Source organism: Ostrea edulis, chromosome 7 (assembly GCF_947568905.1).
Source record: "Ostrea edulis chromosome 7, xbOstEdul1.1, whole genome shotgun sequence".
In the NCBI taxonomy this organism is placed as follows: Eukaryota; Metazoa; Mollusca; class Bivalvia; order Ostreida; family Ostreidae; genus Ostrea; species Ostrea edulis.
This window is the reverse complement of record NC_079170.1, coordinates 55536862-55555189: the sequence shown is the minus strand read 5'-3', so window position 1 is coordinate 55555189 and position 18328 is coordinate 55536862. Positions and strand designations below refer to the sequence as shown.

At 37.0% G+C, this 18328-nt stretch overlaps 1 protein-coding gene across 1 annotated transcript in view; it reads left to right on the top strand.

The window, feature by feature from the left end:
- Positions 1-17847, top strand: part of LOC125654810 (uncharacterized) — a 63808-nt gene extending 45961 nt beyond the window's left edge. The window contains exons 3-6 of the mRNA XM_048884897.2: positions 1-113; positions 4654-4783; positions 5923-6135; positions 15822-17847. The exon at positions 1-113 is cut by the window's left edge and continues 53 nt beyond it. Coding sequence (XP_048740854.2) covers positions 1-113; positions 4654-4783; positions 5923-6135; positions 15822-15962 — 597 coding nt within the window. The 3' untranslated portion in view covers positions 15963-17847. The remainder of the gene's footprint in view (positions 114-4653; positions 4784-5922; positions 6136-15821) is intronic.
- The last annotated feature ends 481 nt before the right edge of the window (positions 17848-18328 follow it).

Sequence of the window (18328 nt, the reverse complement as noted above, 5' to 3'; positions counted from 1 at the left end):
CATCCTAAAAGTGCCACTGACTTCTCCCTTCAGAGGTGGTATGGACTGAAAGACTGTCTTCAGCACAAGAAGGTAGTGGCTCTGGGAGAAATAGGACTGGACTATTCAGGGACGTGAGTACACACATCATTATTGCAATCATAATTTCATTTCGTTTTCATGCCCCCCCCCCCCCCCCCCCCCCCCCCCCCCCCCCCACCACCACCACCACCACACACACACACACACACACACACACACTTCTATTGAGAAGGTAAGTTTAAATATTAGAGGTAAAACTTTTCTGCCTTAAGAAGAAAGTTTTTGCCCAATATCTTTAGAAGCCTTTGCTGAATAGAGTTCATGCAAACTTGATGTACTGACTACTACTTAGGAGTAGAATGATCTCTACCAATTTTGATGACACAGGCCAGGGGCAAATTACTCTAGATGTAAGAAAATACAGTCAAACTTGCAATAGTGCATAGGTGTTACATCTCAGGTTTTAGCCATGAGATCACATATTTTAGCCTTGCACAAAAGTCTCACGGCGGGAGGAGCATTCTCATGTAAATTTATTAGCCTCTCGTATTTTGTAATCGCCACCATTTTTATACCCCATGAGATCGAAGATCGGGGGGCATTTTGTTTTTGTCCTGTCTGTCATTCTGTCTGAAACTTTAACCTTGCTAATAACTTTTTAACAATAAGTGCTAGAGCTTTTATATTTCACATGAGTATTTCTGTGACGAGATCTTTCTGTGAGAACTAAATGTTTGACCCTTGACCTTGGAGTTTGACCTACTTCTTAAAAAATTGACATTGGTCATAACTTCTAAATGGTAAACTTATATCAGAGCTATCATATTGTACATAAGCATTTCTTGTGACAAGATCTTTCTCCTGGTACCAAGGTATTTGTCCTTGTGACCTTGGCCATCTTTGGAATTGGCCATTATTGGGGGCATTTGTGTTTCACAAACACATCTTGTTTTATTAAAAAAATTATGTTATTTTTTCTTCAGAGACGGTATTTTACACATTGAATCAATCCCTAATCTTTCAATTTAACTTCAAAAAATTTATTCAAAGGGGAATTTCGTTAGTTCTAATGGGCATTTCGGTAATTCAAGGTACCGCGGAGCACGGATTTAATGTATCAGAAATCGTTTGACCAACATCATTGAACATGAAATTGTGTTGAGTTTATGGCTTGAGTTTATACGAATAATGTTTTAGAACAACAACAATGCTACCAAGTTTCAGTTGCATAATACATGCATGTTACATTGGCCATTGAGAGTAAAATCATGGCAACCAAGACTCTAGACAAATTTGAAAAAAACAATGGACATATTCAAGACCTGGAAAACAAACACCCACAAAACAAGTAACCTATCAGAATAACAAAATGATATATGAGTCATACACAAACTACTCCTGTCCATGAAGTTAAAACTACACTTTTTAGAGAGGTTTCTGACAGTTCTGCAAGTAATTCACTGTTATAAGGTTAATTCATCAAAAGAACACAAAATATAAAAATAGAGATTTGATATTCAATATATTTTCAGCAAAAAAAAAAAAAAAAAAAATCCCTACCGACCGACCCAATATTTTTTATGACCCTCGCGCTATAAAATATATCCGAGTCAGGGTGGGACTTGGCCACATAAAACCTAAGGGGGATGAGGGCGTGCCCACCTTTTTTGTCAGTCAACCTTCAATTTGACCCCCCCCCTTGCAAAGAAAACCGATGCTGCGTCACCTTGTCTGCATGGAGTTAGAAATAGCACAAGTAATAGCTACCTATATTTCTCTTATTGTCATCAGAGAATGTACTCTGAAATTATCATACATTTATCCTTAACCAGTTAGTATTATTTCAACCGATTCGGAATAAATTGGACCTTGATCAATCTTCTTGTTCGTCCTCCAATGAAAAATCGTCGATGTGGCTGGCATTTGCATTAATCATGAGTTCAAAGTGATATCCTTGTATAACAAACTATGGTTACCCATTCAAAAATTCCTCCAGTTGCGAATAAATCGTCTATGGATGTGCTTTTGTTTTGATACGCAAATCTGAGTGTGGTCTCTTATGACGTCACAAATTCAGGAAATCAGGAACGATAATCGGGTAACAATTTTCTATTCCAACTACCTTTGCACTTCAATTTCTTCGAGTTAATATCGTTATTAATCTTAAAAGAGCATTTTTATGAGGAGTCTATGAAACAAAGTTGATAATTATGGAGAGAAAAGGTATTGTTAAAAACCGTCTCCTAAGATCTTTAAATAATGGCCCTTGGACTTAGAAAAAGAGCATGAATTGTTTGTTTACATCCAAGTTTCTTATTTCTGTAGATAAGAATACTACACTCATTAAAACTTCTAGCATAGTAATACAACAATATAGCTAAATTATTCATGATTACCTACATGTCAGCGGTGGCCAAGAGGTTAGAGCGTTTGCTCTGCATGCGGAAGGCCGGGGTTCGAATCCCGGCCGCAACAGACCTAAGTCGTTAAAAGAGGTAGTGACAGTTCCATCGCCAAATGCTCGGCATCAGGTGTGAATGTCACGGGTCCTTGGAGATTACCTTAAAACCGGATGACCTGTGTCACAGCAGGTGTGGCATGCTAAAGAACCCTCACTGCTTAATGGCCGTAAGCGCTGAGCATAGGTCTAAATTTGAAACCCTTCGCCGGTCTTGGTGACGTCTCCATATGAGTGAAAAATTCTCGAGCGAGACGTTAAGCAAGATACAATCAATCAATCCTACATGTCACATTTTATTGACTTGGTTAAAGACCTAATTAAACCTATAATTATAATTTTTTCTTTTTTTCCCTGGTCTAGTCTCTACTCGAATAGTAGTTGATTTCCTATCCTGGTTCCTCAATTTTCCCTTTTGCGATAACCTACACAATGAACTTAGAATAATGTTGTGGTACAGTAATTTTTGCAACTGGTAGGGGACTGTATTGCCACAGGGCTCGAAATTAGCGAGAAATACCCGCGAATTGCGAGTAGATTTGAAAAATAGCGAGTAAAAATAGGGGACACTCGAAAATCTCAGCGAGTGGGGATTTACAAACCATGATCGTATCGTATCCGTTTTAAGCCGCGATGCCCCATTCGCTTTTCTTAAACTTGCACTCAAAATCATACAAACACTTACATGAACGACCGATTTCAACAACCGTTTCCATCCGGATTTTTCTTTTATGATTTTTTAAGAAACTCAGTGTCAAACAAAGAGGTCGGACATTGCATTATAATGAAAAATATAGACCTGTTCACTTATAGGGGTGATTAAATTGACTTGGTAAAACATAGACTCCGATTTCTTGTTAGATAAATGAATAACAAAAAGCTCATATATACTTGGAATTCAAGTCTTCCGGTAGTTAATTTAATCAGAATTTTCTATTTACATTAATTCAGTTTCATATTGAGGTCGGGTTGTAGTCATGGCACGAGTGCACAGCTCACCGTGTGGGCGATTACCAAAAAAATCAAAAAAATCATGGGGCTCGTGATCGTACTGCTTATAAACCATGAGTCTGGGATTCGCTTTCAAAAATTACTCGTGACAACCCTGACGTGGCATGAAATTGGAAGACATTGGATCTATACCTGCGGTAAGCAGGTTGTGAATATTAGAGGTGCGATGGTCAAGAGACCTAAACATTGCATCATATGACTTACGTAAATTAGTGTTTTGTCCAAACGATGCCTGTTGACCCACTAGGCTCAGTAATGGTGGGGAAAATCATTGATTAAAAAAAAAAACATGACAAAAGAGCACTGCTTTATTATTTTTATTTTAGCTTGTAGGTTTTCATTTTAGCCTGTGGATTTTTTACCCACAGGCTAAAATTAGCCTGTGGAAGAAAAAGTTAATTTCGACCCCTGTTGCCATGCAATACTCTCAGAATGCTTGTTCTTTTAAGCAGCCACTTGTGTAATGCGGTCATCAAATTTCATATCAAACCACAGTGGGTATTATAAGCAGCCATTTTGAATTGTCTCTTGACTTACATTTGGGGTTTGTTTTTCCAAATTCTGCTAGATAGTTTCCAAATGCACCATTTCTAATATATAAAAAACTAATTAAGCATGGCAAGATCTGGAGAATATATTTGGTCTTGGGTAACAAAATTAAGGAAAAATACTCGCTAAATGCGGGTTAAAACTTGAAATGGCAAGTGAAAAATCACAGTCAAGTGGTCATGGAAAATGCTCTCTTTTTGGATTTTCTTGGTTTCTTGGTTGTGCTATGAAGTTTACAATAATTTAGTCTTTTTCAAATATTTTTAAACCATTTGCTTCCATGAAATTGGAACAATTCGTTTCTGGAGAATGGCTGTTTCATGAAGACTGCTAAATTCATGTCAGGATGCTTCCAAGATTAGTCTGAGTGAAGGTCATTTTGATTTTTAATGAAACAGTGAAGTAATTATAATGAACACATTTGTCTTATATTTCACAATTTAAGTCTGATGTAAAATTCATAAGTTTGAGGCTAGCTACTTATAATGTAGTGCTCGATCCTGCCCATGGATGCTTTTCTACACTTCCTGCTGATATAATGCTTGTAATGACGTGCATATATGCAATATGAATATTTAACTCATTACTCAGTGCATAAATTGTGTTTGTTTCAGGTTTAAGCAGCACATGGATATCCAGAAGATTGTGTTCAGGAAACAGATACAGATAGCTCTGGAGATGACAAAGCCACTTGTCATCCATTGTAGAGATGCAGAGGAAGACTGTCTGCAGATTTTGATAGAGGTCATTGTCAAACTCAGTAATATTGGGTTTAGAATTAGTATTGATGTGTGATGTTAGCATTTTGTGGACGTTACTAGGCATAGACTAGTTTTTATACGCCCATCATTAGACGGGAAGTATTATGTTATGGCACTGTCCATCTGTTCGTTCGTCCCTCTGGGGTCATGTTTTCTAGACTTTTTTCCATAACAGATGCATGTACGACTTTTAAATTTGGTCACAATTTCTCTCTCAAGAATTGTAAGAGTGAGTTTGTATTTCAGCTGGATTGGTTTGTCCCTGACCAACTTTAGGGCTATAAGTAGGTCAAACAGTTTTCCAGAATTTTTTTCCATTACAGATACAGATATTGCCCTGAAATTTACACATAAGCTTCCTCTCAGAGGAATACATGCAAGTTCAATTTGCATTTCAGCAGGATTGGCTTTTTCTCATTATGGATACAGATGTTGCCCTGATATTTAGTCAAAGGCTTCCTCTCGGAGGAATAAAAGTGCTGTTAGCATTTCAACTGGATTGGTGCTCTATGACCTACTCTTGGGGTAGAAGTTTTCCAGATTTTTTTTTTTTTTTTGGTATGGCCACAGGTATTGCACTGAAATTGAGTCACAACCCCCCTCTCAGAGAAATACATAATCAGTTCACATTTCAACTTAATTGGTGCACCATAAAAGACCTACTTTAGAGCTAAAAGTAGATCAAATGGTTTCCTGGACTTTTTATCATCATAGATAGATATTGCACCGACATTTTGTCACAACCTCACTCTCAGAGAAATACATAATCAGTTCACATATCATATGGATTGGTGCAACATGCCCCACTTTAAGGCTTTTCTATTCAAAATGTGTGTTGTATCAATTCAGAGTGCACAATATGCTTCTTCCATGCTGAATTTCACTGTCCAACGGGCGTATATTGTACTGTTTGCGTTACTCTTGTATAGGTGATATACTGACATTTAATTCCTATGACTACACAGTAAAAAGTAAAAATAGAAAATATTTGACCAAATGAAATTAAATAGGTACATAGAGAAAAAGTAATGTACATGTTGATCAACCTGATTAATTTTTATTGCTTTAATGATATTACAGTTGTGTAGCATGCTGTAGTTGAACCAATATTATCTCCAACAGATGGTGCCCAAGAACTACAAGATCCATTGTCACTGTTTCACTGGGGACTATGCTGGAGCAAAGCGCTGGCTAGAAACCTTTCCCAGCCTGTATATTGGATTGACCCCCATGGTGACCTACCGGCAGTGTGTGCAGACCCATGATGTGGCCCGCTCCATTCCACTGAATCGCTTGCTACTGGAGACTGATGCACCATACTTCTTGCCAAGAAAAGTAAGTTTATAACTTGCTGTTTAACTCCTTGGAAGTGTTCGTAAACTGTGTTGCATTCAGAAACTGGAAGTACGGTACCTGCCGTGTTATTATGGATAATGTACACACACAAGGTAATTATTTACACGGTCAGTTTGGGACATAAATAGGGAGTCATCCAGGGTGTGAAATGAAATGCGTATTGGGTAGGGCATTTTAGGTTGTTATTTCAGATACGGAGAGGTTTAGAATCATCAAACCTTATAAGTTGATGCGTCTTGAGGCCTCGAAACATATTTATAAAAAGAGTAGGTCACAGTGACCTACTTTTTGAATTTTGCAGACATTCAAATTTCACATTTTCAATTTTAGATGCATATTTTGGACACTATGAAAACTAGGATCATCAAACTTAGTCAGTTGATGCATGTTGAGTCTTCAGAGTGTGTTGACTACAAGGTAGGTCACCGTGACCTAATTTTGGATTTTGACGGCTCTATTTGAATATTTCAGATACTATTTGACTTACAATCATCAAACTTTGTCAGTTGATGGGTCTTGAGTCTTCAGAGTGTGTCGACCAAAAAGTAGGTCAGTGTGACCTACTTTTGGAATTTGACGTTTATATCTGAATATTTCAGATACTATTTGACTTCAATTATCAAACTTTGTCATTTGATGCATCTTGAGTCTTTGGAGTGTGTCGACCAAAAAGTAGGTCACTGTGGCCTTCTTTTGGAATTTGACGGCTGTATTTGAATACTATTTGACTTGTCAGTTGATGCATCTTGAGTCTTCAGTGTGTTGACCAAAAGTAGGTCACCGTGACCTACGTTTGGACAGTTACATTTAAATTTTCAGGTACTATTTGACTTAACATCATCAAACTTTGTTAATTGATGAATCTTGGTTAGTGAGAATTTTTGCCTGTTCTACAATGTATCAGAAGAGCCATTCTAGGCCCATGGGCCTCTTGTTATTTTTTTTTTTAAATATTTAAAAAAATATATATATATAACAATAATGTCCTTTATTTAAACAGGATAGCGGTCCTGAAAACATATATACAGACAGCATTATTATACAGATACAATATAAAATAGTATATGAAAGTATGTTGTATACATACATGTACGCTATCTACGTATTTGAAACTGAAAATAAATAGATAGATAGATAAATAAAAAATAAAACTAAAAATAATCAAATACAAATCTATGTATATGGTTTTAATTTCCCAAATGAAAAAAAAATGTCTAAGATAAGCAGATTTAAAAGTTTCCAATGTTGGGTAATATTTTAAAAATTCTGGCATATTATTCCATAACTGTGAACCGTAAATTGTAAAAGATCTTCTCAAATATTGTGTCTTTACTCTCTGGATATCTAATGAATTACTTTGACTTAATCTGGTAGATCTACTGCTAATTTCATGAACATACTGAAAAACATCTAAATAATCAGGGGCTAGACCATGCATGTAAAACATTGAAGGCAAGAATGATAGTTCTATATATACAAAATAGTCTGACAGAGGCATCCATCTAAGTTGCTGCATCATTTCTGTTGTAGGTGTATTAAAATTTCTATTTAAAATCGTTCTAGCAGCTCGCTTTTGAAGTTTGCATAATTTGTAAAGACCGTCCTTGTTTTTCATATTGCCCCAAACAGTACAACAATATAGTTCAAATGATGTGCCTTCAATGAAAATTTGATAGTTAAAGTTGTTATACATACAATGTGCATGGGCGTTTTGGGTTGAAAAGAGTGAATTTTTTTATATGTCGCAGGAACTGCTACTGGATCAAGTGTGAGATAAAAATATAAAAATATTCGCTACGAACGGGGTCTCGTTTGGTGCTAGCCTTCACTTCACTTCTGCATGAAAACTGTCTGCCTTCTGATCCGCGGATGATGCGCCTTGAATAGGTCATGTAATATTGATTTGTGCAAGACAGTTGTCATAATATTTATGGGGTTCTGATGCTGGCATTTATGTAACCTTATTGCCGACACCGAAGCAGCTTCTAAAAGTTGTGCCACCATTGTTGTCGTCGGTATTGTTAACTCGTATCAAAATGATTTCGGGTAATAGCTCATACATCGATGAATTCAAATTGGAAAATTGAATAAAAAATACATAGGGTCAGCGGATATATTTAGGGTTGGTCGGGCGACAGGAAACAAACATATTTTTTTATTTTGGCCTAATTATAATAATATTAGGCCAATTCAACTTAGTTATTAGATTATCATCCAGGGTCACCTAAAAGTATGAGGAGGGTGGGAGGATTTTATTTTTTAATTTTTATTTCCTGAGAAAAATAATGACAAAAGAGTTTTTGTCAACAGAAGTGCATCATTTAATGCCAGACGGATATCAATCTATGCTTATTTCACGGACGAATTCCAGGTTAAGCTTTAATTTCAAACACAGAAAGATACCAAACTTCTTCAAGATATGAAGAACATTAATCCTTTCCTTTAATTTACGCTTGTAAGAAATTAAGAAAACCATATGATCTATTTTTTACATGTGGCTTTTCACATTGCTATACTGGAAATGTAAACAAAACGTGTAAATATCAGAGTCAGACATAGAAATTTTTTCGGAAATCGCAAGTTCAGCCAAAAAAAAAAAATTGGGGGGCAGGCCGATTTTTGAGGGGCGGGCGGGAATGATAATCTATTAATTTAGTTGAATGGCCTTAAAAATGGTATCTCAGGCCCCTGTGAAAGTTTACCACGTATGAATAAAATTTGTCTCCCCTTTGATGTAGGCGTTTGGGTTGACTAATATAAAGTTTTAAAAGTTGGAAAGGGGGAAGGGATGAGTAAGCACAAAATACATAAAAGATGTTGATTAAATTATAAATATCATGTGCAATTAGTTTCGGATCAAGAAATTTCAGAAAGGAGGGTTACAGCCACAGGTTGGGGGTCTGGGGAAACACACTAAACAAGGGGTGGGGTTGCCGGCATTGGATGCGCCTTTGAGTATGTCTTCCTGTTCTCTTTGTAATTTCTGCTTCCCTCATTCATAAGCCTTTTGATTTTGCAAAATGCTGACCTCTTCCTGATATTTCATAAAATATTTTCCGTTCCATTTTCAATTCCTCATTTTAACAACATCCCAAATATATAGAGTTTTCTTTAGACTTACTGCATACCAATTATAGATTTTAATAATACATGTATATATATCTTACTGAATAGGATGGGGCCACAATAGAGGATCAAAGTTTTTCATGAGAAAATATATGAAATGATATTCTTCTCCAGAACCATTGAGTCAATTTCAATCAAAGTTAGAAGCAATCATCCTTGGCTAAAGGGGATTAAAGATTTGTTGAAATGAAAGGTCATGCCTCGTTCAAAGGGGAGATAATCACAAAATGCAAAAATAGGGTTCATTAAAAACTCGAGAACCAATTGGCCAGCAAAGTTGAAATTTACTTGGAAGCTTTCTGACATAGTGCAAATTCAAATTTGTTAATATCATGGCCCCGGGAGTAATGTAGGGCAACAATAGGGGGTCGAAGTTTTAAGTGCGAAAATATAGGAAAAAATCTTTTCCAAAACCACTGAGTTAATTTCAATTAGACTTGTACAAATAATCCTTGGGTGAAGGGGGTTTAAGTTTATTCAAATAAAGGGCCATGCCTCCTTTAAAATGGAGATAATCACAAAAATGCCAAAAAAAACCCAAAAATGCCAAAAAAAAATAGGGTGGGCTCATTTAAAAATCCTTCTTAAGAACCACTGGGCGAGAAAAGTTGAAATTTACATGGAAGCTTTCTGCCATAGTGCAGACTCAAGTTTGTTATGGCCCCCGGGGGTAGGGTGGGACCACAATAGGAGATCAAAGTTTTACAAATTTTCAATAAAAATCTTCACAAGAACCACTGAGCCAGATAAGTTGAAATTTACATGGCAGCTTTCTGACATAGTGCAGATTTGTGTTTATTAAAATCATGGCTCCCAAGGGTGGGATGGGGCCACAATAGGGGGTCCAAAGTTTTCTGAATATAAAGGGAAAATCTTTAAATGTGGATCAAGGTCACTCTGGTGAGCGATGTGGCTCATGGGCCTCTTGTTGATTTTAGTTATATTTAAGATGGGGGTATGGACAAAGTATTTTCTTTTTAAATCACCTGAGTAAACTCAGATGACCTATTGCAATTGGTTGTCGTCCGTCTTCGTGTGACGTGTGTCGTCCATGAACAACTTTTCCCCAGAAACTAATGGGCTAATCTTGACCAAATTTGGTATGTAGCATCTGTAGGTGAAGGAGACTGGAAAATGTAAATTTCATGACCCCCCCCCCCCACCCTAAGGGGCCTTGATTTTGGGGTAAAAACTGTAAAATTGATGTATTTCTTTAAAAATCTTCTTCTTTACTCCTGGGCATCTAGCAGAGAAAGTGAGAATATATATGTAGTAATGATGAGTAAGGAAGGTTCTACCAAAATTGTAAATTTCATGATTCAACTTGGTATATAGTGTTTATGTGTAAAACACTTAAATAACATCTTCTTTAGTGCTGAATCCCGCTCGCTCCGGTAAGTGAGAAAGTTTCCCAGTTTACTTTAGGAAGGTCGGTGGTCTCCTCCCAGGTACATATCTGGCTTCTCTCTTCCACCAATAAAAACTGGGCGCCACCAGCAGGCTTTCAAGTGGGCCCTTATTTTTCTACAACAGCTCTTATTTTCATTATTTGAGCTTTAGAATCCTAAAAAAACCTAATTTTTTGTTAAAATTCCTACATTTTCAAATTTTGAAAGTTTGAATAAATTTGACATAAAGTAAGTGTTGGAAAATGAATATGTTGATGAAATGTACATCTCAGAAGACATCTTGATGGTTATCAGCTATATTCAGCATTGATTGTGAGCCATGGGAGTCCACCTGAATTATATCGTGGTTTGTGCTGAATGCTGAATATGGCTGTTGATGACCACTGGTATGATCTTCTGAGTGGGTTATTAGTTTTTGAGTCGGCTTGCGAAGCGAGATGCTCCTTGCTATCAACGGCGTGCGGATTTACCGCGTCACACAAACTCTCTGTGTTTATAATCATGTGCGTGCAAATAGTTCTTATTCTTTAGTTGTTGAAATTTCAACACTGTTTGGTAAATAACATTCCTTTCTTATCCATACTCTTTAAAACTATTCCGATTATGATTCTGCGCGACATAACATGCAAATTCTCCTTTTAAAATGTTTTGTCTGATCTGTTTATTAGACAACGTGAGCGCATATGAATATATTATTTCAAGAACGACTTGTCTAATTTCAACATTGTCACGTGACGTTTTAGCGGGAAAAATATCGTGTGTTTACAGAAGTTGGCGAAGAGACTGATAGTGTGTGTTCACCGAAATTTGTGTTATAGGGCGAAAATATCTACGTACATTTCATCGAAGATTTATGTTATCATGGTTGTTTTCCTGCTATTTCCCCTTGGAATACTACTTTTGACATCAACTCTTCTGCACGAATCGATTCTTTATTTCCGTTGAACCTTCAGGATCAGGTAATTTGATCGCTGTGGTACCTGTATTTTTCATATTTTAAAAAGCGTTACCTCGGAGGAGCTAGATGCCATGCATGGGAAATGGGGTGGTCAATTGTGAGCGTGCTTCAGTTTTGATGACTACAACCTTTGTACTGTGTGCTAACTATTGGTATGTCGCTTCTCATCGGAGATTCACATATTTGCCGGTAATGTTCATTAATTCAATATCGAATATGTGCATTGTTGAAACATACAGATGGACCACAGATTCATACTGATTACCTTTTCTTGTAAAGGGGATCAAAGAGAGTGCAATGAATACATTTTCCGATGTTGTGTTATGAAACAGTATATAGGAAAATATTTTTTTCTCAAGAATTGTTCAGGGAATTAATGTCATGACAAGTCAATGTTTTGTTTGAATTATGACTCTCAAAAATCCTCTCTAGGCCTAGAGTGTAAATTATCTTTAAGTATATACATTATGTTAAAATATATACCCATAGGCGCCTGGGTCAAGGATATTGCACTATAACGTATATGTAAACAATGGAGGAAATTCAAACCACGAATAAATATTTCTCTCTGATCTATGGTGTCTCTTTATAGATTTTTTCATGTTCCAGGAAGCTTAAATACACGTATCATTATCAGAGAACACTAATTTATCCACGTTTTAAAAAATGTCTTATCCCACTGATTCATAATATATAACAAGGCTTGCAACTCAATCTACCCCTTTCCGTACCCCATGAGAGATATTCTCCAAAACATTGACGAGCAGATGAAGAGAGAGTAGACTCTCAGGCCCTTAAGGCCTTTGATTGTATTATTGCTCTTGCAAATGGTAAGTAAAACATTTTTTCTTTCCTATTGATTTGTAAATTTAACCCTTATTGTATATACCCCCCGCAACAAGTTGTGGGGGGGGGGGGGTATACTGGAATCGGGTTGTCCGTCTGTCTGTCCGTCCGTCCGTAGACGCAATGGTTTCCGGGCTCTAAAGCATTATCCTTTCCACCTACAGTCACCATATCATACATATGGACTACCCATGGGATGAAGATGTTCCCTATCGATTTTGGGGTCTAAAGGTCAAAGGTCAAGCACACTGGACATCGAAGTAGCAATATGGTTTCCGGGCTCTAAAGCGTTATCCTTTCCACCTACAGTCACCATATCATACATATGGACTACTCATGAGATGAAGATGTTCCCTATCGATTTTGGAGTCAAAAGGTCAAAGGTCAAGCGCACTGGACATCGAAGTAGCAATATGGTTTCCGGGCTCTAAAGTGTTATCCTTTCCATCTACAGTCACCATATCGTACATATGGACTACTCATGGGATGAAGATGTTCCCTATCGATTTTTGGGTCAAAAGGTCAAGCGCACTGGACATCGAAGTAGCAATATGGTTTCCGGGCTCTAAAGCGTTATCCTTTCCACCTACAGTCACCATATCATACATATGGACTACTCATGGGATGAAGATGTTCCCTATCGATTTTGGGGTCAAAAGGTCAAAGGTCAAGCGCACTGGACATCGAAGTAGCAATATGGTTCCCGGGCTCTAAAGCGTTATCCTTTCCACCTACAGTCACCATATCATACATATGGACTACCCATGGGATGAAGATGTTCCCTATCAATTTTGGGGTCAAAAGGTCAAAGGTCAAGCACACTGGACATCGAAGTAGCAATATGGTTCGGTTTGTCATGCCATTTGTTTTACACACTCAGAAAAGAGGTAGTTTATACCTATTACCAACACCCTTTGGGAGATTAGGGTAAGCGGGGGGTATTCTTAGTGAGCATTGCTCACAGTACCTCTTGTTTTTGTCTAAAAAGCCCTTAAAAATCCTTTAAAAAAGGCCCTTATTTTTTGATAATTTTGCCCTAAAAATGGCCCTTATTTTTTGCAAAATGTCACTTGAAAGCCTGCACCAGATAACTGAAAAATTGTTGAGTGTGGCGGAAAACATCAAACAATCAATCAATCTTTAGTGCTATTGATACTAAATTGAAACTAAAGAGCAAGGGTAGGGGTTTTGGTATCGGGGTGGGGTCAAAATGGTCAGTTATTAAATGTGTGAACAACAAATTTTTTAACTTTTTCTTAATAACTACTATTCCAATTCTTTTCAAATTTGGTATGAAGCATCCTTGGAACAAGGGGGACATGAATGCTAAATGCATAGTGATGAAGCAGGAAGGCCTCTACCAAAATAGTAAATTTCATGATTCCCGGGGTAGGGGTTCTGACACCAGGGCGGGGCCAAACTTACTATATAGTGTTTATGTGTAAAACACTTAAATAACATCCTCTTTAGTACTATTGATACTAAATTGAAACTAAATTGAAACTGAATATTTAGAAAGAGCCGGTAGTCCTCTACCAAAATTGTAAATTTGATGATCCCAGGGGTAAGGGTTTTGGTATTAGGGTGGGGCCAAAATAATCAGTTATTAAATGTGTGAACAATAGACATTTTTAACTTCTTAATCACTACCATACCAATTCTTTTCAAATTTGGTATGAAGCATCTGTTGGAGAAGGGAGACATAAATTGTAAATTTCAGGATTCCTGCACCCCTGGGACCTCAGAGGTGGGGGAAAAACTGCCCAAAATTTACCAATTTTCAAAAAGTTTCTTCTTTAGAACCGCACATATTTAAAAAAAAAAAAACTAAATGCATTAAGTTTTAAAACAGGAAATCATGGCCCCCGGGGGGTAGTTTAGGGCCACAATAGGGGAACAAAGTTTTACATGGATAATTCAGAGGAAATTGAAAAAACCTTTAAAAATCATCCTCACAAGAACCAATGGGACCACAGAGGAGCTGAGATTTACATGAAAGCTTCCTGACATAGTGCAGATTTAAGTTTGTTCAAATCATGGCCTCCAGGGGTAGGTTGGGGCCACAATGCAGACTAAGGTTTTACATGCAAATATATATGGAAAGTCTTCAGATATGGCCAAGGTAACTCAGGTGAGCGATGTGGCCCTTGGCCTCTTGTTTAAGGAGTTAGGGCCCTTGCACTTAGATTTATTTTATACAAATACCTTGTCTTCACATCTCTTAAACCCTTTGGGGGATTTTGATGAAACTTGGTACAAAGAAAGATCACTATGTGGAGCTGTGCATATTGCAAGGGGAATGCTGTCCAATGTTTTTCAAAGGAGTTGTGGCCCTTGGACTTAATTTTTTCTATTCAAAATACTTTGTCTTTGCAACTCCTTCTAAACCCTTTGAAGGATTTTGATGAATCTTGGTACAAAGAAAGATCACAATGTGGAGATGTGCATATTACAAGGGGAATGCTGACCCACTATTTTTGAAGGAGTTAGGTACCTTCGACTTAGATTTATTTTATGCAAATACCTTGTCTTCGCAACTCCTCCTAAACCCTTTGGGGGATTTTGATGAAACTAGGTACAAAGAAAGATCACAATATGGGGCTATGCATATTGCAAGGGGAATGCTGTCCAATGTTTTTAAAGGAGTTGTGGCCCTTGGAAGTAATTTTTTTTTCTATTCGAAATACCTTGGCTTCGCAACTTCTTCTAGACCCTTTGATCCAGTGGGGATCCGGGTTAGAGTAGGTCCTCAGTACTCCCTTGCTAAATGGGGCGGTCCTTCGAATGAGACTGCAAAAACCTTCAGCGGCAGTTGTGACGTCTCCATATGAGTGAAATATTCTCGAGCAGGACGTTAAACAATATTCAATTCAATCTAAACCCTTTGGGGGATTTTAATGAAATTTGGTACAAAGAAAGATCACAATGTGGAGGTGTGCATATTACAAGGGAAATGCTGTCCCACTTTGTTTGAAGGAGTTACAGCCCTTAGACTTAGATTTGTTAAATGCAAAATTCATTGTTATTGCAAATCCGATGAAATCCTTTTGTGTATAATTGTTTCTTATTTAAATTCCTGGGTCTATAATATATGCGGGCGTATCATGTACTGGTTTAGTGGTGCCCCATTTTTTTTGTCGGCAAAATTTTATGTCACTCAGTCTATTGGTTATTCAAATTTGACATCAATTGAGATTTCTTTGGAAATGCCAAAATACTCAAATTCAAGTTTGTAAAAATCAGGACCCCTGGGGATATGGTGGGGCCACAATAGTGGATCAAAGTTTTACAGGCCTCTTGTTGAGATATATTTTTATGTTTTTCAGATTCCTAAGGAGGAGATGCCATTCTCCCATCCTGGAATGGCTGTGACTGTGGCAGAGAGAGTGGCTTATTTTCAGCAGTGTTCTGTACAGAATGTTCTAGTGGCTTGCAGGAACAACATGAGGGAAATGTATGGAATATAGGAGATAACTAGGACGATGATAGCTCGACCATCTCAGAATGTTTTTGTATTGACTGTCCTAGAATTAAATGTGTGGGTTTACTTTTTGAGGTGTGTGGCACACCTGTTAATGTGATCTTTTAGCCACCTGAGCCAAATTCTGAAGTAAGCTTTTGTTATCTAAATTTGTATGTTGTCTATCCAGGGGTGAGGTGGAACTACAGTAGGATATTGAAGTTTTAAATGGAATATGTAGGGAAAATTTTTTCTCAAGAACAACAGGGTCAAGATTAGAGGTATTGAATGCAGGCATCTCATGTAGTGTAGATTCAAAGGATGAAGTGAAATAACTATATGCTAATGGCCCCAAATATATTTATCAAAATAAATTTTCTTGTTTCATGTTAAGATTTACTTGATTCAACTCATAAACATTTGTACTTTAATAATTTTAATATTACATGGCACATAAATTTGCATAACTCTTGTGTTTAACCTTAGGGTTTCATCATTAGCTGAAATTCTTATCTAGGCATTTGGCCCTGCCCATACTTTTATACATCTGGAAATCTATGGGAATGGGCACAGTGTTAAAAATAATGTGATTTGTAAAGAGGGAAAGCACAAAGTCTTTTCATATTTCTAAATTGAATGCTGTCCTTGGTGTTTAAACCCACCCACTTCGTTTATTGTTATTCATGAAGGAGTGAAAGATTACAGACATGACAAAAAGTGCTCATTACAAGAGTTAAAAATCTTTTGATTTTTCAGCATCTTATGAAAGAAAACAAAGGTTCAGAACTATTAAAACTATTCAGAAGCCATTGTTAGTGGTGTCATGTGTATAAAATATTAACTTTTGTTCAGTAGAATTACTTTTGTTGACCACAGAAATAGGGGCTGAATCCAGTAGTTATTTTACCTCATCCTTTATTCAAATCATGCAGGTGAGGGTAGGATGGGACCACTATAAGGGAATGAAGTTTTACTTGAGAAATATAGGGGGGGGGGGGGGGTTGAAAATCTATTCTCAAGAGCAACAGGGCATGATTAGTTATGCAAGCATCCTGAAATGGTGCCGATTCAATTCATTTTCTTCAAATCAATGCCCTGGGGGAAGGTTGGGCTACAGTATGGGTTCAAAGTTTACATGGGAATATATCTTTTGAAAATAGGTCTAATTTACATTATCCTTTTAGTTCACCTGAGCTGAAAGATCAAGTGAGCTCTTCTGATCATCTGTCCATTCATCCGTTTTTGTCTGTTCTTAAACTTTTGACATTTTCATCTTCTCCAGAATCACTTTGCCATTATGATTCAAACTTGGCTTAAAGCATTCTTGGATAAAGAGATACTAAGTTGTTCATTTGAGGAACCATGCTCCCTTGCAAGTTAATTGGCAATGTCTTGAAATAGTGAGTTAGATTCAAATTCTTCTTCTCAAGAACAGTGGGCCAAAAATTCTTGAAACTTTTGTGCAAATTTCCTTAAAGAATGCAGATTCAAAATTGTTCAAATCATGGCCCCTGAGGGTAGGATGGGGCCATGATTGGGGATCAAAGTTTTGAATGGAGATATAAAGATAAAAAGCAAAAGCATTTGAAATCTTTTGAGTACAGCAGTGCCTTAATGAGACATTAATATATGCAAGCATCCTGGAGTTACTGTAATACAGATTATAGTTTGTTCAATTCATGGTCATGTTAGGACCACAACAAGGGCATGGGATTTTATATTGAAATGTATAGGAATCTTTTTTTTCAAGAGTAGCAGGGCCATAATTAGTCATGATAGGCAAACATCCTCAGGTAGTGCAGTGTCCCAGAAGTTGAATGATGCCATAATAGGGGATCAAAGTTTTACATTGGAATATATAATAAAAGTCTAAAATTCTTAGAACAGTTAAACTATGTATCATTCGTGTTATTAGACAAGCATCGTTAGTAGTGCAGATTCAAATTTGTTGAAATCGATGCCCTCAAGAGCATGTGTGACCACAATAAAGGTTACTTTGGAAGTTTTCAATACTTTCAGCCCAGTAGCTAAGTACTTCGTTACTAGCTTGAAAATACGGATGAATATTTAATTTTAGAAATTCATTTCAAAATTATGGATGATAGGGTCCTCATGCATAGCTCTGATCCTTGGACGAATTTGGCTCCAGTTTTTTGGCACTCTAGTTTTCCTTTTAGCTCTTACAAGTTTTTTGTCATTTCGAATTTCCAAAATTTCGGCTTGAGCATCACTGAAGAGACATTATTTGTCGAAATGCGCATCTGGTGCATCAAAATTGGTACCGTATAAGTTTTATTTTAAAATATATATATAAAGGGCTCACTGCGGGTGTGATCGGTCAACAGGGGATGCTTACTCCTCCTAGGTACCTGA